This window comes from Eriocheir sinensis, chromosome 67, assembly GCF_024679095.1.
Source record: "Eriocheir sinensis breed Jianghai 21 chromosome 67, ASM2467909v1, whole genome shotgun sequence".
Classification (NCBI taxonomy): Eukaryota; Metazoa; Arthropoda; class Malacostraca; order Decapoda; family Varunidae; genus Eriocheir; species Eriocheir sinensis.
In genome coordinates this window covers 9,741,299-9,765,875 of record NC_066575.1, presented here as the reverse complement: position 1 = coordinate 9,765,875, position 24,577 = coordinate 9,741,299, and the positions used below count along the sequence as shown (strand labels likewise).

General features: G+C 43.4%; 1 protein-coding gene across 1 annotated transcript; it reads left to right on the top strand.

Annotated features, from left to right (window-relative positions):
• Nucleotides 1–4,436: 4,436 nt before the first annotated feature.
• Nucleotides 4,437–23,310, top strand: LOC126988070 (juvenile hormone esterase-like). The gene is made up of 13 exons (XM_050845877.1): nucleotides 4,437–4,557; nucleotides 5,909–6,113; nucleotides 9,238–9,360; nucleotides 9,775–9,928; nucleotides 12,252–12,366; nucleotides 12,737–12,807; nucleotides 13,243–13,339; nucleotides 13,738–13,831; nucleotides 18,811–18,961; nucleotides 21,450–21,625; nucleotides 22,122–22,281; nucleotides 22,678–22,801; nucleotides 23,053–23,310. The coding sequence occupies exons 2-13, from the start codon at nucleotides 5,916–5,918 to the stop codon at nucleotides 23,222–23,224; spliced, it is 1,635 nt and encodes a 544-aa protein (XP_050701834.1). The 5' UTR covers nucleotides 4,437–4,557; nucleotides 5,909–5,915; the 3' UTR covers nucleotides 23,225–23,310.
• The last annotated feature ends 1,267 nt before the right edge of the window (nucleotides 23,311–24,577 follow it).

Below are 24,577 nucleotides of genomic sequence, written 5' to 3'. Positions count from 1 at the left end.
ATATACGTGAGGACAGAACAGTACTTCCGCTCCTTTCTGCCGTCTACTGCGGAACGCCTTGGTGACACCTTCAACTTGTCAAATTAAAAGTAAATGCCTGACTGCATGTGGGAGATCCTTTGTAAAAGGTTTCCTTCCTATTATGTTACTAATGAGGCTGGATAAATTAATGCATGGATAGTGAGGCTAGGTGGGGCTAGGCTTACAGGAGCTGCCTTGTATAGGCCAACCGGCCTCTTGCAGACTACTTACGTTCATATGTTCTTAAATGAGAGAGAGAGAGAGAGAGAGAGAGAGAGAGAGAGAGAGAGAGAGAGAGAGAGAGAGAGAGAGAGAGAGATTTACATAGATTTACACAGAAAATCAGACCACACAGACCCCATGGTCCAGACTAGGTGGTCTGTCCTTAAACCTAAGTGATTTTACATTAATCAGAAGGCTCCAGAACGTTGCATTTCAACTCTAGTTGATATAAGTTGAAGGAAGTGACGGATGAGCTTGTTTTTGAAGGATTCAATCGTGTTACACTGGACCACTGACGGTGGAAGCTTATTCCATTCTCGCACTACAACGTTGGTGAAGAAAAATTTGGTGCAGTCTGAATTTACTTGTCTACATTTGAGTTTTACGCCATTGTTCCTCGTACGCAAAGTGTCGCCGATCATAAACAATGTTGATCTGTCTACATTCATGAAACCATTAAGTATTTTAAAACATTCCATTTGTCTACGTTAAAGGGCATCTCCCATCTATCAGACCAAGCTGAAATTTTGTGCCAGTCCTCTTGGAGGCTTTGCCTGTCTTCGTCAGTGTGAACCGAGTTACCAATCTTTGTGTCGTCTGCAAATTTACTAATGCGATTATTGAGTCCAACATCCACATCGTTGATGTAAATAATGAAGAGCAATGGGCCAAGAACAGAGCCCTGAGGGACGCCACTAGTGACCGGCGCCCACTCCGAGTTAAATCCGTCAATCACCACTCTTTGTTGTCTGTTTCTCAACCAATTCGCGAGAGAGAGAGAGAGAGAGAGAGAGAGAGAGAGAGAGAGAGAGAGAGAGAGAGAGAGAGAGAGAGAGTAATAATAATAATAATAATAATAATAATAATAATAATAATAATAATGATAATATATTTATTCCATGAAACATGGTTATTCTCCTTAACAGAACAGACTGGGTGAGTTACAGTAGTCACCAAAGACAAGATAAAAACAAGCTAAGGTACAATTATAATAAAGCCTAATCCTAACTAAATAAAAAAATAGCTACTATAAACATATAAAATAAAGGTAACAATAAATTAGGATAAAAATATAAAATGTCTGATTGCATATAAATGACAAATAAAAAGAATTGTAAACTATTAGCATTAAAAAACAAAGCAAACTTTGACATTAAAAAGTAAAAATAAACATGAGTACACAAAAATTACTTTGAGCTACCCAGAAGTAGATTTGTGAGTCTAGACTTAAAACTATGTAGGCTCCCTGAGGTAGTGATACAATTAGGTAGATCATACCATAAAATCGGTCCAGCGACAGTGGTGGCCCTGGTGCCTGAGTCTGTTCTTGTTCGTGGCACACACAGGTCGTTTAGCTGTCTTGTGCCTCCTGTGTATTCTCTGACAGTGAAAAATTGTAAATACCATCTCGGATATAGCCCATTTAGAGCCTTATACATGGTGATGTTTTTTTCTGGAACATATTTGTCTTTAAGTGTCAGCCACTGTAGTTCATTTATTATTGGAGTAACATGATCGTACTTACTAACTCCCCCAATGGCTACTTTAGCTGCAAAATTTTGTAGTTTCTGCATCCTATGAAGGAGTGTAACATTTATAGAGCTCCTTATATTTATACAATAACTCATCATGCTGAGCACAAGAGTCTGTACAACAATAATTCGAGTTGATTTGTCAAAGCTGTCACCAATTCGTCTGATGAACATCAATACACCCATTACTTTTTTGCTCAATTCACTGATATGCACATCAAAAAGCATATCTGTCAATATAAACACCTAATTTTTTTACGTGAGTATTTGGGGAAGTGTGCTCGCCATCACAGTTTATAAAGATGTCGGTGGGAATACGAGACAGGAGTTGTCTGTTGTCAATAAAAATACACTGTGTTTTCTTAGAGTTTAACATAGGGCCATTCAAAAGAAAGTATTGCTTCATATTAAATAGTGTAGCTTCTGTTTTAGAGACCAGATCTTGAAAGTTGTTGATAGTGTCAGCATGGAGAAACTGGGTATCATCGGCATATTGTACTAAAGAACATGCATTGGTTTTCTCCGCAAGGTCATTTACATAGATGGAAAATAAAATAGGTCCAAGAATTGAGCCTTGTGGGACCCCGTAGCATACATCTATTTTCTCAGACAATGTGTTGTTAAGGCGTACAGATTGTGATCTTTTTTGCATATAGCTCTTGAACCAAAAATGATCAATATTTAGCTTAGCACATTTGTCTAACAATGTCGTGACTAACACTATCAAATGCTTTTGAGAGAGCACATAAGGTCAGAATAGAAACATTTTAGCGTCCATATTACTATAAATTTGATCTGTAATGACAGTAAGTGCAGTCTCTCTAGATAGTTTTGGCCGAAAACTGTGTTGTGTATTAGAAAGTAGTTTATTAGACTCCAAGAATTGTATGAGCTGAACACTAACTACCTTTTCTAGTATTTTCGAGACAATGGAAAGAAGGGAGATGGGTCGAAAATTACCAAGATCATGGGCACCACCACTTTTGAAGATGGGAACTACAAGTGCATGTTTCCAGGCCGTAGGGAATATACCCGTTACAATAGAAGTATTAATAATACAAGTTATATAAAAGGCTACAACATACAGGGAATCCTTCATAAATCTCAAGGGAATGTCATCCAAACCAACAGCGCGGGTTTCATTTAGATTTTTTATCGTTATCTCGGTATCAAGAGGCTGGGGTCTAAAAGTGTTGTCACTGCCTAAAATCATATTTGTATGTCTAAAATTGGACACGTTTGCACCATGGAGGATTCCCTGAGTTCTCTCATATGTGTTCTTGCCAATATTAGCAAAGTGGAGATTATATTCGTTAGCTTTGCTAACGTCAGCGTCAAAAATTTGACCATTAGTATTATTCTTAGAGCTTGGGATAATTTCTCTAATAGCTTTCCAAGTCTTTGACATGTTACTTATACTTTCCCGAAATTTATAGTTGTAAAATTCAACTTTGCCTTCCGCAATGAGGGTTCTGACACGTTTCTTTTCGCGTTTACATTTCTCCAGTAAAGTTATGTTAAGGCGATCAGTATTTTAGATTTTTATGAGTGTTATCTCTTTGATTCACAGCATCTCGAATGTGGTCATTCAACCATGGTGCAAACGGCCTTTTAATTTCCTTCGTAACAAAGGGGGCACAGTCATTCAAACAATCAATAAAATTTTGAGTAAAAATATCAACTTGAATATTTACATCGTCTGTATTTAAAATTTTATCAAAATCTTCCGTATTTTAGAGAAGTCTCAAACAAAAGGCTTCTTTTGAATATCTGCCAACTTACCAAGGTGGCGAAAAGTCCGGATAACAGGGAGTCTCTTTGGTTTGCTTACATTCACAGTAATACTAATGAGGTCATGGTCAGCGATTTCTTGCAGTACAACATTACAAGTATGTATGGCGTCAGGTTTATTGGTGATGGCAAGATCTAGCAATGTTGAGGATGTAGGAGTAACCCTCGTGGGTTTATCAATAATTTGTGTGAGCTTATTATTCTTTATAATCTTAGTCATTTTATTATCATTGGCGAGTAAATTATCATTAAAATCTCCAAGAATGAATTATTACCTTATTCTTCATACTAGTTGTTCTGAAAATGTCCTGCATGTAGTCAAATGTGGCGACAGGAGCTTTAGGGGGACGATAAATACATCCGATTATAATTGCTGGCAACTTACAATATTGTACCGTTACCCATACATCCTCGATGCCCGTAGGCTTACGGATATCTAGAGAAAGGAGGTGGATTGATAAGACATCCTTTACGTAAATACAAACACCGCCTCCACGTCCACTGTCACATCGCAAAATCTTATACCCTGGTATATTAACAAAATTATCTGGGAGATTTGGAAAAAGCCAGAATTCACTAATGCACAAGATGTCAATATTTCTGCTTTTCGTTAATAACACTATTTCGTCCACGTTTCCCAGCACAGACTGAGCATTTATATGTTCAACCGTTAAAAATTTTCCTTCATTGTTTACAGGGAGAGAGAGAGAGAGAGAGAGAGAGAGAGAGAGAGAGAGAGAGAAACACTTGTAATATGTTTACGTTTAACGGCCTTGAGGCTGGGAGACTACAGCTGAAGGTCGCGATAAAGTTGCGTGTGTGTGTGTGTGCTTTGCGTGTCCTTGTGTGTGTGTGTATGTGTGTGTGTGTGTACGATATATATGAAGGCACTAAAAGATGGGACGCCATGCAGGCACTGAGGGTGAGGCCAACAAACCGTTGCTCCTTCTGTACACCTTGTCCTTCTAAGAGCTCCAACACTCGCCACGAAGTAAGACTACGACCTTTGATCTCTGGACTAGTTGTTGTTTTCCTTACTGTACCTCTTCTCAGCCTATTCAGTCGAGGACGTTGAATAAATCCATCTCTGGCGGATTGGCTTGGTCCACGGTGCAATGGACTCACTCAGCTCGAGTATATGGCTTTGTCGATACCTGTGTAGAAGGACAAAGATCCGGATCTTCAAGCCCCGTGTGCTCCCTGTCTTACTTTATGGCTGTAAGACATGGACGCTAAATAGGAATTTAAAGAGGTAGATTGATGGCTATGGTAACAGGTGTCAACGCAGAATCATGGGATATCGCTGGAATGACTTTGGGTCAAACCGGCGACTACTCCATGAGACTGATTCGACATATATTACCTGGATAGTCCGTCAACGCCAACTCCGGCTATACGGGCATGTGGCACGCTACCCAGAGGCCGACCCTGCTCATCGGGTTGTTTCTGTAAGAGACAATCCTGAATGGAGGAGGCCAAGGGGACGACCACAGAGTTCATGACTTAAGCAAGCCGATAGATCCTGCCGGGAGGTACTCAGGATGGGAAGGGGGCCTGCATGGAGACTCGCCCGGAGGGACCCCCGTTCTTGGAGTAGTAGGGTGGGCGAGGCGACGAGCCCCCCGGCGTATGCCCCCATTAATTGAGTGGTTGATATACACATCCGGCAAAGTTGCCAATTCAAAAAGACAGATGCCATGATGGTATGAGAAATATTTTCTATTTGATCTTCACGTACTTCTATAAATAATGCCACTTACCCCACACTGAACAGCGACAGTAAAATAATAAAAGCAGCAAGAAACCTCGTAAGGAATCCCAAATGTATGAGAGTAACAGCAATAGATGGGGTGAGACGGACATAGATGGGATGAGACGGACTTGGTAGAACGGACAAAACTCAACATGTAAAATTCGTGATACCCGTAATTTATATTTGGACAAGATCGAAGAAACTCTAAAGAAAGACAGAACCATGAAGACAACAAATTTAAATTCGAGCACTGACAGAAAGGACTCTGTTATTTGCGCTAAAAGATGCAAATGACAATAGTGTACGTAGAGGAGGTAGTTTAATTACTCGTAGAGTTACAGAATTGAATTTTACACCGAATTGTCCAGTGATCAGGGAGGGCAGGAGGATGAAGAGGAAGAGAATAATTCACTGAACTTTGAAGTTCCCAGTGGATGAAATAAAGGAAAATTTCAAAGGGGTAAAGCAGGAAAAAAAGAATGACCGTAAAAGAGGAGGGACAAGAGAAGTTGGAGGAGGAGGAGGACAGGAGATAATGGAGATAGAAAACATATAAATGAACATACTCACACCCTCCCTTGTATTTCAGGCCAACAATGAAGATCACGGCGGGGGTGGCTGTAGTGGCGGCGGTGGTGACGGCGGCGCTGGGCGTGGCGGAGGGGCAGGGGCCGCTGGTGGAGGTGAGCGGCGGGCTGCTGCGAGGCCAAACCACTACGAAGCACAACATCACGTACCTCGAGTTCCTGAGCGTTCCCTTCGCCACGCCGCCCATTGGCTCACTCAGATTCAAGGTAAACTACACCGTGGGGAGAAAAGTAATAATAATAATAGGCCTACACCGCCAGGTCAAATTCCGTAGATTCATTCGACCTCTCTTAAAACTCACCCCCCCCCCCCCCCAGCATGACACGATCGACAGAGAAGTTAATATAACATCCTATAGAAAATATCATCATGAGTCGATTCACTCAACTTGGCCTTTTAAAATAATGCCAAAATATAAACGCTGCCTTCGAACTCAAGATAAATTCTAAAATGTGAGAATATAAAAATGAAATGATGAGTAAAACTGCATTAGGTTAAAGTAAATGTACGAGTATAAACAAACACGGCTCACTCAGCTTCAAGGCAAACACTAACTGAAAAAAGATGCAAACAACATAACCAACAACCCTAAACCATTTTTTTAAAGAAATATGTTGATAAATAAAGGGGCTCTCACACATTCCCGGTCCCGGTCGCGACCGTTCCCGATGACTCCCGATAAGCTGATCGGGGCCTGACCGCCGACAAAATAGGCGATAATCCCCGGACCGGCGGCTTACCACCGGTCTGCCTGCGGTAGACTGGCGGCTTACCGCCGGTAAGCCGGCGGTTTACCGGCGGTAAACCGGCGACCATATACGATTTTCGATTTCTCCGACCGGCGACTGCAGCAGGTCAGTCGGCGGTCGACCGCCGGCCTACCGGCGGCAGACCTGCGGCACATCGACGAGCAAACACTTTCGTTGCCACACCCAGTTGGAAGGGTATATAAACGCCCGTCCAGGTGTTTTGATCATTCGTGAGTTTGACATCGCAATGGCTTTCCTCAGCTCTCGTGAACGCGAAATTGAACTCCTGAAATTATAATTATTATAATTATAATAAACAGCTTCATACCTAAATTCATTCGTGTGCATAAATCTCTCTCTCTCTCTCTCTCTCTCTATATATATATATATATATATATATATATATATATATATATATATATATATATATATATATATATATATATATATATATATATATATATATATATATATATATATATATATATATATATATATATATATTTATATATATATATATATATATATTTATATATATATACATATATATATATATATATATATATATATATATATATATATATATATATATATATATATATATATATATATATATATATATATATATATATATATAAAGATATATATATATATATATATATATATATATATATATATATATATATATATATATATATATATATATATATATATATATATATATATATATCAGAGCTGGGCACTTCCGTACCTCTGTCCGCACCTCCGCTCCTCCGGACCTGCGGACCTTTAAACGAGGTGCGGAGGTCCGAAGTGCGGAAAGTTTTTCAAAAGTGCGGAAGTAACAGGTGCGGAACGGCAGTATTTTAAGTCCGTACCTCCGCACCTGAGGTTTTCAAGGATAAAAAAAATGAAAACGACAAACAGTCCGCGCTCTGCAGTAATACTTCCGGTCGTTTACGCGGTCTGTGCTGCAGGGCATGTTTTCCCGCCACTTGAGTGACGTCACTCATTCAGATTTACGGCCCGGTTCAAAATATACCGTTTGTCGTCCGTCTTAAAGGAAGTGCGTCATCAATGACAACACCACGTGCACGGATAGCAAGAACCCAAGGTGTTGGTTTCCTTACGTCGAGACACACGTGTCCTGTTGCCATATTGTACAAAACTGGGAATGAAAGAAACGGTCACATTATTAAAACAATGTCGCTTAGATTACCACTTTTAATTACTGCGTATCAACCTTTATATTGGAAGAAAAAGGACTTCATAGCTATCATTATCAGAGCAGTGAACTGGCGTATGGTGAAGGTATGGCAACAGTCTCACAGATTTAAAACATGATAATTTAAATTTAGACAAGATTTAATTCTATGCGTTAAAATGACATTAATGATAACAAAAATAAAGGTAATAATAATAATAATAATAATAATAATAATGATAATAATAATGCTGCTGCAGTATTGCCTTGTATTTCTTTTTTTTAAGGTACGGACTAGATTTTTCAGGCGCGCTTTAATAGTTTTGGGTACGGTACCGGAGGTGCGGAGGTGCGGTACCGGAACGAGTGAAAAAATTTTAGGCGCGGAAGTACAGGTACGGACTATATGTGTTTCGAGGTGCGGAGGAGCGGTACCGGACTACCCGATATCCAGTAACGCGCCCAGCTCTGATATATATATATATATATATATATATATATATATATATATATATATATATATATATATATATATATAGATAGATAGATAGATAGATAGATAGATAGAGAGAGAGAGAGAGAGAGAGAGAGAGAGAGAGAGAGAGAGAGAGAGAGAGAGAGAGAGAGAGAGAGAGAGAGAGAGAGAGAGAGAGAGAGAGAGAGATCTTTCTATTTTTTCTTTCTTTCACCCATTCCTCTTCCTCCTTTCTCTCATCTCCCTCTCTCTTCATCCCTCGCTCCTACCTGTTCCTCCTCGTCTTCCTCCTTTTTCCCTTGCTAATCCCCAGGTCAGACACAGGTGTTCACTCGCGGTCTACCGCCGGTCTACCGCCGGTCTGCCGTGGGTGTCGGCGGCTGACCGCCGGACGACCGGCGACATTTTTCGACACCGCCGGTCGACCGGGCGCATCGCCGATATCTTTGAAAATTTTAAAGTTGACCGGCGGTGGTTGGCTGCGTCTACGGTCCTCAGGGTCGACCGGCGGTAGACCGGCGGTCTACCGCCGACAATCCCCGATCTTACAGCCGGTTGACTGGCGACCGGCTTATCGGGAGTCATCGGGGACGGTCGCGACCGGGACCGGAAATGTGTGAGAGCCCCTTAAGCCGTAGGCCAAACTTGATGTCTCTGAAGGTATCAAATGTAAATTGAATGTTATCAAGAAACAATAGATAAATTTAGTTTTAAAAATGGAAAAATACACCGTAGGCCACATTTAGCGCTCAAAACGACAACTTAAGGTAAAGAAATTAATAACTTTGTGTGTGTGTGTGTGTGTGTGTGTGTGTGTGTGTGTGGGTGTGGGTGGGTGGGTGTATGTCTGTGCTTGTGTGTGTGTGTGTGTGTGTGTGTGTGTGTGTGTGTGTGTGTTGCAGGACCCCCTCCCTGCCGAGCCGTGGGAAGGGGAGCTGGACGCCACCAATATGCCGCCACTTTGCGACCAAGCGACTGTGGTGGGCGATGAGGACTGTCTCTACCTCAACATCTACACCCCCGAGGTCAGGCACGCGACGATGTTTTGTGATTGGCTACATTTCCAAGGCCCGAAGACTGGTCGAAACATATAGATTTGGTACCACTTTATCATCATAATCATATAATTCCTTGACTTACTAGTATACACTTTTTGCTTACGTGACTTAATTAGGTCAGCGTTGACTGCTCCGTCATTTTTCTTTGGGAGGCTTAGGGTAGGAGGAAAAGCTGTGACTGTCAAGCGAGAGGAACAATAATTTATATAAAAAAAAATATGAGGAGGCTAAGTAGGAGTTTAGAGAACCTTAGAGGACCTCCAATTCCCCCTTTGGCACCCTTATTATTGATAAATCCCTCCACTTATAAATAGTTCGGTGTGTGTGTGTGTGTGTGTGTGTGTGTGTGTGTATTAACGCTCCACCATGTACACACCGCAGTACGCCCTTGAGACCCCCAGCCCACTGCCCATCATGGTGTTCATTCACGGCGGCGGCTACTTCGCACTCGGCAGCGATGTCTACCGAGGCTTTCAGGAGTTTGTGGCTCGCGACATCATCGTGGTGGTGATCCAGTACCGCTTGGGCATCTTCGGTAAGGCTCATTGCTGCATTCACCCTTACACTCAACCTTTCATAATGCCTAACCGTTGTGTTTTGCTCTGCAGCCCTAACCAGGTGTCTGGGGCTTGATGTGAGGTTTCACCAGCACCCAAATATGCATCACCTGAGCGCCAAGCACACAGAGCCACAAGTTTCGGGGCCATAGGCTCCCTAAACACCTTGAATCTATATATGTCAAATATTCGCACTAAGTGAGTTCGAGAGTCTCTATACTCTCTAGAGTCTAGACTGAACATGTGTCAAGTTATGGAAATGATGATTTCGTTACCGAGCCTTGTTGCGTCGCAAACGTTCGTGCGCCCCGCCTCGCTCGGTGGGAGTCAGTCCGTGTTTGGAGGGTGCTGTGACGATGGCCAGTTTACCAACTGCTGCTGCTGCCGCGTGTATTTACCCTTTCATGGGTACGTCTGTCCACGCATCATTGCGAAGTAATTTATCAAAATGGCTCGAGTGATCTGGATTCCCAGTAAGTTTTTTTTTTCTGGTAACAGCCAATAAGCAGCAAGACATTATCGTCACTCCATTCAGTCACGGTTGGTAAGCCCACAGTTTACTTCACACGAAGCAGACACTGAGCTGTCAGAGCCTCAGAGAGTTGAACATACTCACCATAACCACTATAGTATTTCCATGTGAAACTGGCCGGTGGGATGGTGGCGGCTGCAGGGTCTGCCCCGCCCCGCACCTTGCCACACACTCTCAACACCTCTCGCCTCCTCTCATATGTCAGCCATTTACTACCTTTAAATGAATCTAATTAAATAATTGGATAATCCAATAAGGTCATATAGTGTTACGATTGTTTCGTTTTTAGGATAATAACAAAGACTCTGTATAAATACCACGACACCTGACAACGTTGTATTCCAACATTGTCAAGTGTCGTGGTATTTATACAAAATCTTTATTATCCTAAAAACGAAACAATCTTAACACTATAACTATATGTTCATATTGGATTATCCAGTTATTTAATTAAATTCATTAAAAGGTAGTAAATAGCTGACATATGAGAGGAAGCGAGGGGTGTTGAGAGTGTGGCAAGGTGCGGGACGGGGCTGACCCCGCAGCCGCCACCACCCCACCGGCCAGTTTCACACGGAAATACTATGGCCAGTTGATACGCGTCGGATACACATTCCGTCAACACACTGCATAAACTCATCCTGCAACATCCTTTGATGAGACGCCCCAAAAACGGTTGATGCCGGTGTAGCAGAATAAAAGGGTATGCCAGGAGAAAAGGGAACGTAGTTGTGCGCATGCGTTGCTGTCTCAAAACACAAGCACGCACTTTAGGGCTGACCAGAAACAACTTTTTTTTTAGTACCGGTAATACCGGTAACGAAAACTCCAGTACCGGTACCAACAGTACCGGTACCGGTGATGAAAAAAAAATATTCATATCATCAAGATATCCTCCCAGTGCCAGCCTGGAGCTGAGAGGATGTTTTGATGATACAGAATAGATATTTAATTTCTCCTTCCCCAACCCTCTTCTCTCTCTCTCTCTCTCTCTCTCTCTCTCTCTCTCTCTCTCTCTCGTTTTTGCTCTGTCTCCCTCTCCCTCTCCCTCAATACTTTTTTTCTCAAAAAAAACAAAAAAAAAAACATATATAGTTATTATGGAGGGGCTCATAGTCTAATAACAAAAGCAGCAGACATTAGCAAACTTATAAAAGAAGAAAATTCAGACATGAAAAGTTGCATAAATAAAAAAAAGAAAGTTAATAAAATAATGGAGGCGAAAGGGAGGCGGCAACTACGCTGGGCGAGATGACAGCATGGCAGGAAGACGGGCAGCGAGGCCTCTCTCCACAGCCAAACGGTACCGGCGACACTACCGATACCGGAACGTAAGAGATGCCGGTTCCTTAGCGGCACTAGCAATACCGGTACCTGAGTGGTGCCAGTACCTTAGTGACTTTAACGGTACCGGTACCCAGTTCCGGAACTGGGAAAATGCGTTCCGGATTTCATTCTAGAACGGAAAGGAAACGAATGGGCAGTCTCCTATCCCTGCCCCTGTCCACTCAACAGTGAATGGGTACGCCCTACTGCATTTCCATGGGGGTAATTAGATAACAAATTACCAATTACCAAATAATCTATAAAGGAATTATTTATAAGAAATCTGAATATTTTGGGACCATACAGCCAAATGGGCCCCAAGCGGCTGTATGTATACCGCCTGTACCTAGAACCGGCCCTGCAGTCTTACATTTGTTTACCATTGCGAAAAGATCAAGATCAGGTCAGAAGAACTCGCCATGACCGTCAAGTTTCCCTTTCAGGGTTCCTGTCAACGGAGGACGACGCAGCCACAGGTAACCAAGGCCTCAAGGACCAGACACTCGCCCTACAGTGGGTGCAGGACAACATTGCTGCCTTCGGGGGGGACCCGGCGCGGTAGGTTACGGGACTGTGCTCTTCGGGAACACGTGGTTCTGCGACTGATAGAGTTTGAAGAATGTGAAGCGGCCCCCACCTTCAGGGTCTTTTTTTTAAACACAATGAGTCGCTTTCTTACTGTTTAATGACATGCTACTCCTGTAAGGTGAATACAGCAAAACGTTGAGATTATGAGATTTAGCTCCAGAAGATACATATCTAGGCTTTTGTGACGTATATTATTCAGGTTTCTCTGCTGTGGATGAGTTACGACACCCTACACTCCCTACTTCAACTCTTTTTTTTTCTTCTTCATTCCCTCCAAATCTTTATCCATCTCTCACTGCCTGGCCCCACCATGCTATACCCCCACATTCCTCGCCCACAGAGTCACCTTGTTCGGAGAGAGCGCAGGCTCTTCCTCAATCAGTCTCCAGATGTTGGTTCCGTCCGCCGCAGGTACAGGCACCCATGAAAGTTACCTCACATTGATTATATGTATGAAAACGGTCTCAAATATGCATTATTCTAAGCTGGAAGAGGCATCCATACTCTTTCATTTTCTCTCATTATTTTGCTGTTCACAAGCGTTCCAATCATAAACTTTTACATCGTTCATAAGGTGGTTGATAATTTGAAGGCTAACTGCTCCCCCGTGTGGGCCCCCGGCCGTTGGATCGTTCACTGAGCCTCGTTCGTGGGCCACCTGACCTCCACTCATTGACTGTATTGCCTTCAAGTCCCACACTAATGACAAGAGTCCTTTCGAATGAGTCATCGTCACCTGTCTCCTATTTTGTCCCGTCAGTTTATAGTTGTGGCTCCAGGAACAACATACTTTGAAATTAAATCTTCATGTGCACGAGGACTAAAGCTCTGATGGGGCCATTTCAGGGCTGTTCAGCGGCGCCATCATGGAGAGCGGCACGGCACTGAACCCCTGGGCGATGGGCAGACAGTTCCTCGAAATGGCCCAGGAAATTGCCGAAAGGTAAGTTAGCTGAGGGTGACTATGCTGTTGAGAAACGCAGCAGCAAGTTTGTCAAGTGTGTGGCTTGCCGGGGGACGCACAGGTAATCCTGTCTCGTAATCAGTAACGACTACTGTACCAAGTACGTACGACTCGCATTCACCTCACTGTAGCTAGAATCACATTACTGAGTGTCCGTGTTTTATCGTTTCACAACCTTTCTAATATATACTACAACACAACAAGTCGTAATGCCACAAATACTATAAGCACAAACAAGTAAGCAACGACGGTCAACAGTAAACTTAACCAATTTGGCAGGCACGTATTTCACAGTTGCGGTGGTTAGTTCCTTGTTTCTCAGATGTACCGTCTTCTCTTCCTTAGCCCATCGTAACCAGTGCGTTCTGTTGCCGCAGGTTCGACTGTCCCACGCTGCCCACTGATGAGCTCGTGACCTGCCTCCAGGGTGTAAGGGCTCACATTCTCGACAGCTACTACTTGTCAACAAGCGTAAGCAGTGGTGGGATTCAATTTTTTTAAGAACAGGTTCTCTCACTCCAGGACTCGCTAACAACAGGTTCTCTCACTACCATAGTCTCTAGAAGCAAACCATGCTGGTTGGCCAGATATAAGTGCAAAGATTGATCTTTGGGTTGCCACATGCTACAGTCTAGCAAGTGAAATTATTGATTTTAGTTATTTTCCCAACTTTTAAAAAAGCCCAAATAATGGTTAAAGCATAATTAATACTGAGCAGACAGTATATGCTTAGTGACTATTAAAATGATTGGGTAGTTGCAAATGTTATCCATTAGACTATTACCAGTTGTGATAATGTTGTGCTAACATTTTTATAACAACTGTCTGCATTTATAAAACATCTATTTTCTGTGCTTCAAAAATCTTTTAACACTATTATTATCATATATGGGTGAATCCATGCACATTCTACTTCCAATAAATATTTTGTTTTCGTCATGTCAGCCTTGCCTCTTCCACTTTTTGTTCTATTTGACCCCATCCATCAGCACGACATTGTTGTCAGTAATTATACGGTTGATCAGATTGCATCAAAAGTCTATTGGGCTTATTTTGTGTCTCGGCCCTATGCCTATACAGTAAAACCTCACCATTTGCGCCCTCGCCATTTGTGCGGCCTTAATTTGCGGCCATCATCACACCATTTGCGCAGGTGGTCTTGCCATTTGCGCACCTCGCCGCTATGGTAACGACGTCTCACTGGCAACAAAATGGCCCTCTGCCGCTACTGGGGAACACTGCCAACGCACACAACATGTCGTTTCCCGCCATAACCCGATCGCCTCTCCTCGTCTCGTGGTGACTGCGATTATTCGATGTTTTCTGCCTTACCTTTGCATCACCATCATGCCGCACGCAGCGTCATCGAACCCTAAACCCCGGAAGAACCCGATAGCACAGGTGGAAGTGATTAAGAAGGTGGACAGTGGAGGAAAAAGCGAGAGATTGGCCGTGAGTATGACGTGTTTCCTGACAGTACTTTTTTTTTTTTTTTTTTTTTTTTTTTTTTTTTTTTTTGGGGGGGGGGGGGGGGGGGGGGGGGGCCGTGACCGCCCATATGTATTTTTCCACATAGGTTATTAAGTTCGCCATTTGCGCACCTTCAGACCGCCCATATGTGCGGAGATGACGTTATAGGTTTTACTGTATATGGCATATTTATAGATTCAAACGGTTATCAAAGTGATATTGACATATTTAAGATCACCATTCCTTATGTCGTGATGCGTGACTACAGAAAATAATAGCTACAGCCTCAAAAATTTAAATCCTACTAGCTACAGTGGTGTCTGCAGAAATGTTGTTGTTGTTGTCATGCAGGGCTGCGAAGATCTGAAGATCATTATGAGCCCTGGGGAAGTCCTGTGAGGTTATCACAGGCGTGACAGCTGGCCTGTCTTCTTCAGGAAGACACAGGTGAGACGAATGACAGCTGGTTGCCGTGAGGGGGAAGTAATTCAAGTAAACAAAACCAGCTGGCAGCGGTTGCTGTCGGTGTAGCCTTTGTAACGGCGCTCTCGTTCGAATCGGTGATGCCACATTCGTCTTGAACCCGTGTTCGGCTCCACCCGACATAAAATCTGGTTCTAGTCGTCTTTTTGACTATTAAAAGCCAGTAACAGATCTATGAGGGGTTTACCAAAATAAGTTATAAGTAAAAGGTGTTCATGGGGGGAAAATTGAGAACCCCTGATTTAATTAAGCTAACTGTAACAACCGGTTCTCGGGATTAAAGAAACTCCAAGAACAGGTTCTTGCGAACCGGTGCGAACCGGCTGAATCCCATCACTGAGCGTAAGGCTCATTATTATTGTTTTTTTATCTCTACTTTCATTATTGGAGAGGATACCCTACCTCTCACCTCCCCGTTCCCTTACCAAGAAAATAGTGTTTATATACTTCACATAATTTCTGTCGCCTCCTAAAAAGATTTAAACACTAATAAACTTGCTCTTCCCCCATTATTATACTGCAGTCCTTCCCTCTTCCCTCCCTATAAGGACTCGGATATGCATCCTTAAATATGCTAAAATCCTTCTCCTGCCGCTCCACTTCAGGACACTCCAGCCCTTAACATGCTACCGTTCACCCCTTGCCCCTCTCCTTGAGGAACCCGCTACATTTTATCGCTTTCCCTTTTCCCCTTCCCTTAAAGAAAGGCAGCCCTCAACACTGCCCTTCTCCCTCATTCCCCTCCTCTTGATGACTGAAGCCTGCAGACCTTAACAAGATATTGGAGTCAATTTTAGCCAGGAACATTCGGGACCATCTAGACTAGTAGGCTATAGCTTAATTCACGACTCACAGCGTGGGTTCACGATGGGTAGATCACGCCTTACCAATCTGTTGTCCTACACTAAAGTAATCGAGGGAGTTGACAGAGATGAAAGCTATGACATACTATATATAGACTTCAATAAAGCGTTCGACAAAGTCTCTCATCACCTGCTATTACTAAAATTACAGGCTCTCGGCGAAGATGGGAAAGTCTTGAACTGGATCAGGGCTTGGCTTAGTGGCAGGAAGCAGAGAGTGCAAATCAATGGTAAAAATTCTGAATGGGGCAGTGTTACGAGTGGAGTCCCACAGGGGTCGGTGCTGGGTCCTCTGCTTTTTTAATCATTTACATCAATAATTTGCACGAAGGAATTAGTAGTGATGTCAGTAAGTCTGCAGATGATACCAAGATCGGAGGAGTAATAAAATCAGACCAGGACGCTAGCGTTCTCCAGGACGAACTAGACAGACTGTATGAGTGGGCGGGGAAGTGGTAGACGGAATTCAATGTCGGGAAGTGTAGTATTCTGAGTGAAGGTAGGAATAATCCCTCACACAATTACTCTTTAAATGACACTCCTCTATGCCGGTCAGGGTGTGAGAGGGACTTAGGAGTCTTATGCTGGGATCACACATCCGCGATTTCGCTATGCAACGGTTGGCGATTTTGAAAATTTCCGAAATCGGCATATACGCTCGACATCGTAGCGACGTCCCTGCGATTAGTCGCAATAGTCGCGCGGTAAAGTTCGCACGACTTGCAGGTGCCGGCCCGTCGCGCGAACATTTTGAAATGTTCAAAAAGTTCGCAGAAGTCTGCGATATTGGCCAAATCGCACGATTATTCGCACGGTTAAGCGAGAGACCATCGCAGTTTGCGCTCGCATACCCTCGTCAAACGCAAGGGGTCGCGGTGTATGCGAGCGTATATGCGAGCGACTTTGTACATCGTGCGTATGGCAGCGACGCTGCTTCGGAAAGTGAGATGGCAGCGAGGGAGCGGGAGGGTGTGAGAAAACGTTGGCGAACGACCACTCGCTCGCTCGCCCGCACTCACGTACACTGTCCTGCCACACGCCGCTACCCTGACCGCCTGCAAAAATAATATTCCTCAAAACAACTTACTTTGTTCCCAGGAGATCACGACCCCCAGATTAAGAACTGCTAAATTAGAAGCAAGAAACAATAAAGCAATATCAGCGACAGCAAGGGAGGGTAGCACGGACAATTACTTACTTGAAGCACTAGGTGTTCGTTACTAACCGACTATCAAATTTGAGTAGACACAAGCAACTGGCGTTGCCAGATGGGGATTATTTTACCATATTGAAAACCTATAAAGTTGACCAGCCGAAATAATAACCTTAGCGTTAGAGCGTCGGGATATGCAGGGTGCCAAGATTAATTTCTAGTTAGTGTGTGTGTGTGTGTGTGTGTGTGTGTATATATATATATATATATATATATATATATATATATATATATATATATATATATATTTTTATATATATATATATATATATATATATATATATATATATATACGTATATAATGTGTGGTGTATGAGGGATGGATGGTAGAGAGATTGCGATAGTGTTGCCCGCCTATTATGGGTCGTACAGCGACGCACCCTCGACGTTTTCTCGACCATGCGTGCGACGTCGAGCGTCGTCGAGCGGCTAGACGAGGGGCGGTCGCGCATAGTCACCAGGCCCTGCGTTCATCGTAAACCGTCGCAACGGGTTTTATTTTGAAAATTGGGCTCCTCTGCGTACAGTCGCACGCATTCACGCACGATTCTCCTCGACGTCCCCTCGCCTGTCGCCCTCGTGTGTATAGACGAGCGACCCTCCCTCGCCATGTTGCTGTGAGTTGAAACAGAGGCAAACTCGAAGAGACAATGGTGATGCTCCCATGATTTCGTGCATTTTCAAAATCGCCAACCGTCGCAGAGCGAAATCGCAGATGTGTAATCCCAGCATTAGTGAGCACTGACCTCCGTCCTAGGGCTCAATGCATCCAGGTTAAGAATCGTGTTAACAGGGTACTGGGCTTCATCTCAAGAGGCGTAAGCAATAGGAGCCCTGAAGTCATCATCAAACTTTACTTAGCACTAGTAAGACCTCATCTTGATTATGCGGTTCAGTTCTGGTCACGCTACTATAGAATGGATATCAATATGCTAGAATCTGTACAGAGGAGGATGACAAAAATGATTCGAGGGGTGAGAAACTAGTCGTATGAGGATAGACTGAAGCATATAAATCTACACTCTCTAGAAAGGCAACGGATGCGAGGAGACTTGATCGAGGTTTATATTGGATGAAGGGCCTTAATATAGAGGATGTAATAGGGTTTTGGTTGTAAAAGAGCCAGATAGGACACGTAGCAATCAATGGTTTTAAGTTAGATAAATTCAGATTCAAGAAAGACATAGGCAAGAATCGGTTCACTAATATGTAGAGTGGTGGATGAGTGGAACAGACTTGGCAGTCATGTTGTGAGTGCAAATACCATACATTCATGAAAAGGTTGGATAAATTCATGATTAGTGAGGCGAGGTGGGGTTAGGCTTACAGGAGCCGCCTTGTATAGGCCAACCGGCCTCTTGCAGACTCCTTACGTTCTTATTTTCTTAAACAACAGCCCTTCCCTCTCCTTTCCTCTCAAGGAATGGAACCTGCAGCCCTTCTACCTGGCGCCGCGTGTGGACGGGGAGTACCTGCCTGACGAGCCCGCCACACTGATGCTGGAGGGCCGCTTTCACCACGTGCCCGTCATCATGGGAGTCAACAGGGACGAAATGGGCATGCAGACCGTTGGTAAGTATTTTTTCGCATGAAAGGAAGCAGTTCAAGGTCAAAAATAAATGAAAACATAAAAGCCTGGTAAGCACTGATTCTGCAAAAGTAGAGAGGCCAAAAGAGAGTCAGTTTCGGGTGATATCTTGATACTCCCCTCTTGAAAGGGGTCGTGTCTTCGGCAGGTGGAAATACAGATGACGGAAAGCTTCTCCAGAGTTTACCAATGAAAGGGATGAAAGAATGAAGATGCTAGTTAATTCTTGCATAAAAAAAATTTGGACAGTAAAGGGATGAGAAATAGCATGTATAGTTAAAATGGATGTACTCGATCATAGTCTAACAACAATAACAATATATATTAGCAACCTAAAAAAGAAAAAGAATCGGACATGAAGAATTCTCCAGTAACTCCAAGAAATAAATAAAATAATAAAATAATGGAAACGGGAGCTGTGATGGAAACGAAAAGCAGGACAAAATGGTGGGAACTTGGGGAGACGGTCAGCGAGGCAGTGACTCAGCAGCGAGCACAACATTCAAGGCTTAAAGCGTCTCCACAGGGCCCATACCTAATGGAGACGGGCGAGCGCCGAGCGTCACTAAGATCCAAACGGTAAGGGCACTAGCGAATGCTCAGTGCCGAGTGATCATGAGTCTTCCCGGCACTGGGTACCGGTACCGGGTGCCGGCTGAATAGATTCTTCTCGGCACCAGGTACCGGTACCGGGTGCCGAGAAGAATCGATTCAGCCGGCACCCAGTACCGGTACCGGGTGCCGAGAAGAATCTATTCAGCCGGCACCCGGTACCGGTACCCAGTGCCGGGAAGACTCATGATCACTCGGCACTGAGCATTACCGCTAGTGCCGGTACCGTTTGGATCTTGGTGACGCTCGACGCTCGGCGCTCGCCCGTCTCCATTAGGTATGGGCCCTGTGGAGACGCTTTAAGCCTTGAATGTTGTGCTCGCTGCTGAGTCACTGCCTCGCTGACCGTCTCCCCAAGTTCCCACCATTTTGTCCTGCTTTTCGTTTCCATCACAGCTCCCGTTTCCATTATTTTATTATTTTATTTATTTATTGGAGTTACTGGATAATTCTTCATGTCCGATTCTTTTTCTCTTTTAGGTTGCTAATATATATTGTTATTGTTATTAGACTATGATCGAGTACATCCATTTTAACTATACATGCTATTTCTTTTATCGAAAAAATAAATATTCACTTCATTCAGAGAGAGAGAGAGAGAGAGAGAGAGAGAGAGATTTTCTTTACAGGAAATGTATTTGGGAATTTCATCAGAAGTCATTGATATAAAAAAAATACTCCTTTGGCTACCGGTACCGGTACCGGTACTAACGGTACCTGAGTTTTCGGACCGGTACTACCGGTACTCAGATTAACGGTACTTGCCCATCTCTACTGGCGACACTGGTGATACCGAAACCTGAACGGTATCTACTCCTTAGCGGCACTTACGAAACCGGTACCTTACCGATACCTTGCCGGTACCGGTGTGGCGTCGAGTCTCGTCCCCTTGATTTAGTCCGTCCGCTTTGTTTACATGCACACATGGGTGGATGAATTTCGGCACGGTACCGTGTCTATTATCTCACTTATCACATTTATCGGCATCCATAGGGTGCAGGAACAAACTTTCATATTTCAAGCATTTTTCAAATTCAAAACATACGTCATCATTTACTTTTATAAAAATAAACTTGTGTGGAGCAATGTCGGTAAATGTGATAAATAAAATGGGCACCCCTTTTATGCCGATAAATGTGATACATGAGCTAACCTGCACCCCTTGTATGTCGGTAAATGTGTTAAAATGAGACAACCTGCACCCCTTGTATGTCGGTAAATGTGTTAAAATGAGACAACCTGCACCCCTTGTATGTCGGTAAATGTGTTAAAATGAGACAACCTGCACCCCTTGTATGTTGGTAAATGTGTTAAAATGAGACAACCTGCACCCCTTGTATGTTGGTAAATGTGTTAAAATGAGACAACCTGCACCCCTTGTATGTTGGTAAATGTGTTAAAATGGGAAAACCTGCACCCCTTGTACTTCGGTAGATGTGTTAAAATGGGAAAACCTGCACCCCTTGTACTTCGGTAGATGTGTTAAAATGGGAAAACCTGCACCCCTTGTACTTCGGTAGATGTGTTAAAATGGGAAAACCTGCACCCCTTGTACTTCGGTAGATGTGTTAAAATGGGAAAACCTGCACCCCTTGTACTTCGGTAGATGTGTTAAAATGGGAAAACCTGCATCCATCCCTTGTATGACAAGCAGTCGACAATAGACACGGTGCTGTGCCGAAATTCATCGACCCCCCTTTCATAACAATAACTCTTTTACTTACTCATTACATTTATTAGATCAACCATCCTGTTCTCCTTCCATCCTTACTTTCCTTCCATCACTCCCTCTATAATTTTGTCACTAGCCGATTGTGGTTATTAGCCAACATTCCCTTGACCATTACTCGTCCCCCCCAGAGATGTTTGCCCGCCCCAACCTCATCGACGACCTCGTCGGGAACTTCAGCGTCAATGGGCCAGCGAGCCTTCACCTGCACCCCGACGAGGACCCCATCAACACGACCCTTACCGTTTACAACCACTACCTAGGAGGTGTTGACATCGTCAAGGAGAATGTCGACAACATGACTCTGGTAACTAGACACACTATAAGTGTATAGGCCACGAAATGCTAGAAATCTTAAGTAACAAAGAGTAATAAATGTTTGGTGACAAGTACTGACAATCCTGCAACTATTTTTTTTTTTTTTTTTTTTTTTTTTTTTTTTTTTAGTCTTACCCTATAGCGCCAGTAGGCTTTCTTGAGGGGCCTGATAGTCGGCCTGAGCCCGTCATGGCGCAGGCAAGTGATTATAGTGGCGCCGCCAGTTGCAAAGGTTATCAGGTTTAGTTGATTTCTATTTATCAGTTCATAAATGTATTGCTCTGGGTTACAGCAGGAAGGATGGAGATAACTGGCGATTCCGTTTTCTTTATGATTCCGATAGGGTTCACTTATGTCAAATAATGCAGTCAGTATTGTCATAGCTCTGGAGTAACTGCAGAATTTAATTTTCATCTTAACCTGTGGACTATTATAATACCATAATACTTATACCACCACTTTAACATTGGCTATTCCTTGCACAGATGTACACAGAAGCCATATTCCATGTTCACTTCGACTGGGCAGTACAGCTGCTGAGCAGCAGCAACGTGGTGTATAAATACGAGCTGCACCATCGTGGGGAATACAGTCTCGTTAATGTCTTCCTGAATGCTGGGCTGGACTTGCCAGAGGGATACAACTGTAAGTCTTTGCTCCCTTTTCTTCAATTATCACACCTGGATTGATTTGGACTGGATCATCTGATATTCAGGAAATCACGGGTTTTGCACAGTATTTCTTCCTCCTGTGATGCCGACTATTGACACTGATATTAATTTATAGAGTGTGAATCTGTTGGCCCACTCTGGCTTGGGTTTGGTTCATACAAAGGTTATCCTGCTAAACACAAATTCAAAGACAAATAGGCAGAGATGCCGTTTAATAAAATCACAGGCTACTTCCCATGTCAACCATTAGTTATAGTTGAAGAAAATTCAGGAACTGCAAATGTGCTCTGTAGGACGAATATGTTAATGAGAACTAAAAATCTAATAAATCTTATTCACCTTTGTCCCACCCCACCTTCCGCTACTTCAGACGTTTCACATACTGATGAGATGCAGTACTACATGTACCCAAGGTATGCTAACCTGAACACAACCGAAGACCAGATACTTGGACAACATATTCCCGCTCTGTGGGCCAACTTTGCTCAAACTGGGTAAGTATTCTTTATCTTCCTTCATCTATTCTATCCTGTCCAACCACACGTAGATTACTAGTAGTAGCGGTAGTAAACAGACACCCTCGCCATAGACCGACAGGTCTTCTGGTGTCTGTTCTTCCTATGTACTCCTATGTATTCCTATCATATAACGGAATGCTTCTAAGAAGTGAATATATATTGCATGGGTAACATATTTTTTTTTCGTTCATTCATTTTTAACGGTGAATCTTGAACCCCTCCCTCAGGAACCCCACACCAGACGACTCCCTGGGATTCACTTGGGAGATGACAGAGCCAACAATGTTGTCACACCTCAAGATCCTGCCTGAGCCCTTCATGGAGACTGACCAGCGGGCGGAGGCGCGAGCCTTCTGGGAGTCGCTGCCTCTCAGGATCAACAACCTCCTTAACCATTAAGGGAATACATTTTGCTGTCCTCTGAAACCTCAACTTGACTCATGTAATTCTGAATGATAATTGGAGTCAATTACTCATCTTTAATAAAGCTCTTTGTTTTTTGGTTGTTTTCTTTCTTCCTTAGAGTCTAGTAAAGAAGCTTTGCTCTAATTACCAAGGCTGAGCACCTTAGGATAACGATTGGGATGGAAGGGATTACTGGTAAATATATGTGCCAAATCATCAACAACAAAACACATATAATAGTAATGATTATATAATAGTAATAATGATGGTGAACACACCCACCGAGCGAAAGTTGAATGTGGAATGGGTCAATATTATCAAATTTCGTGGTGTACACACCTGTATTTGATAAGGCTTTCCTAAAGGTTGTGTTAGTATTTCCTGGGTAATTCAATAAACTTTGTGACAGTCTGACAAGGCTTTTGCACCATGAATGCGAAAAACGCTCATAAGAACCGAATAATCTTCTTTGTGGCCTTTGATGATGTTTGTTGTGAGCGCCGAAAGCGTTTGAGAATACGATCATGGAACACAAATCTTTTCATTATACCCCTCGAACAAAGAGCGTAAATAACACCGAGCACTCCCTCATGGAACAAACAGCTTATGGCACAGACTCATGCCTTTCACGGCACCAAAAGATCGGCAATTCTACAAGTGGAGAATCGCGTGCCTAGCCAGACCAAAGGTAGTAATTATTGCGTAAAAAATAGACCATATCGTCATTCTCCCCGGCACAGGGAGAGGCAGGGAAGGTCACGGGGTCGGGGGAGCAGTTGAATAACTAAAAACATATGATATGTGGAAGAAATAAGGCAGACGAGCTCTCCCTTCGCTTCGCTGAAATCTCCATCCTAGGAGATTTCAATGTTCACCACCTGCTTTGGCTTTCATCCTCTCTCACTGACCAGCCTGGTGAACAAGCCTATAACTTTGCTCTCCTTAATGACCTAGAGCAGTTGGTTCAGCACCCTACACGTATTCCCGACCGTCTTGGAGACCGGCCCAACATACTACTAGACCTCTTCCTTACCCCAAACCCTTCTGCTTACTCTGTCAAACTGTTCTCTCCGTTGGGCTCCTCCTATCAGAACCTTATTTCTGTATCCTGTCCTATCGCTCCTGTACATCCTCTAGACCCACCGAAGAGGCGATGCTTCTGGCATTTTGCTTCAGCTCGGTGGGACGACTTTTCCGATTTCCCGTGGAATGATTAATGCTTCCAGGAGCGAGACCCCTCTGTGTGTGCCCAGCACATCACAGAGGTGATTGTCTCTGGAATGGAGGCATACATTCCACGTACTTTCTCTACTCCTCATGCTAAAAAGCCTTGGTTTAATCACGCTT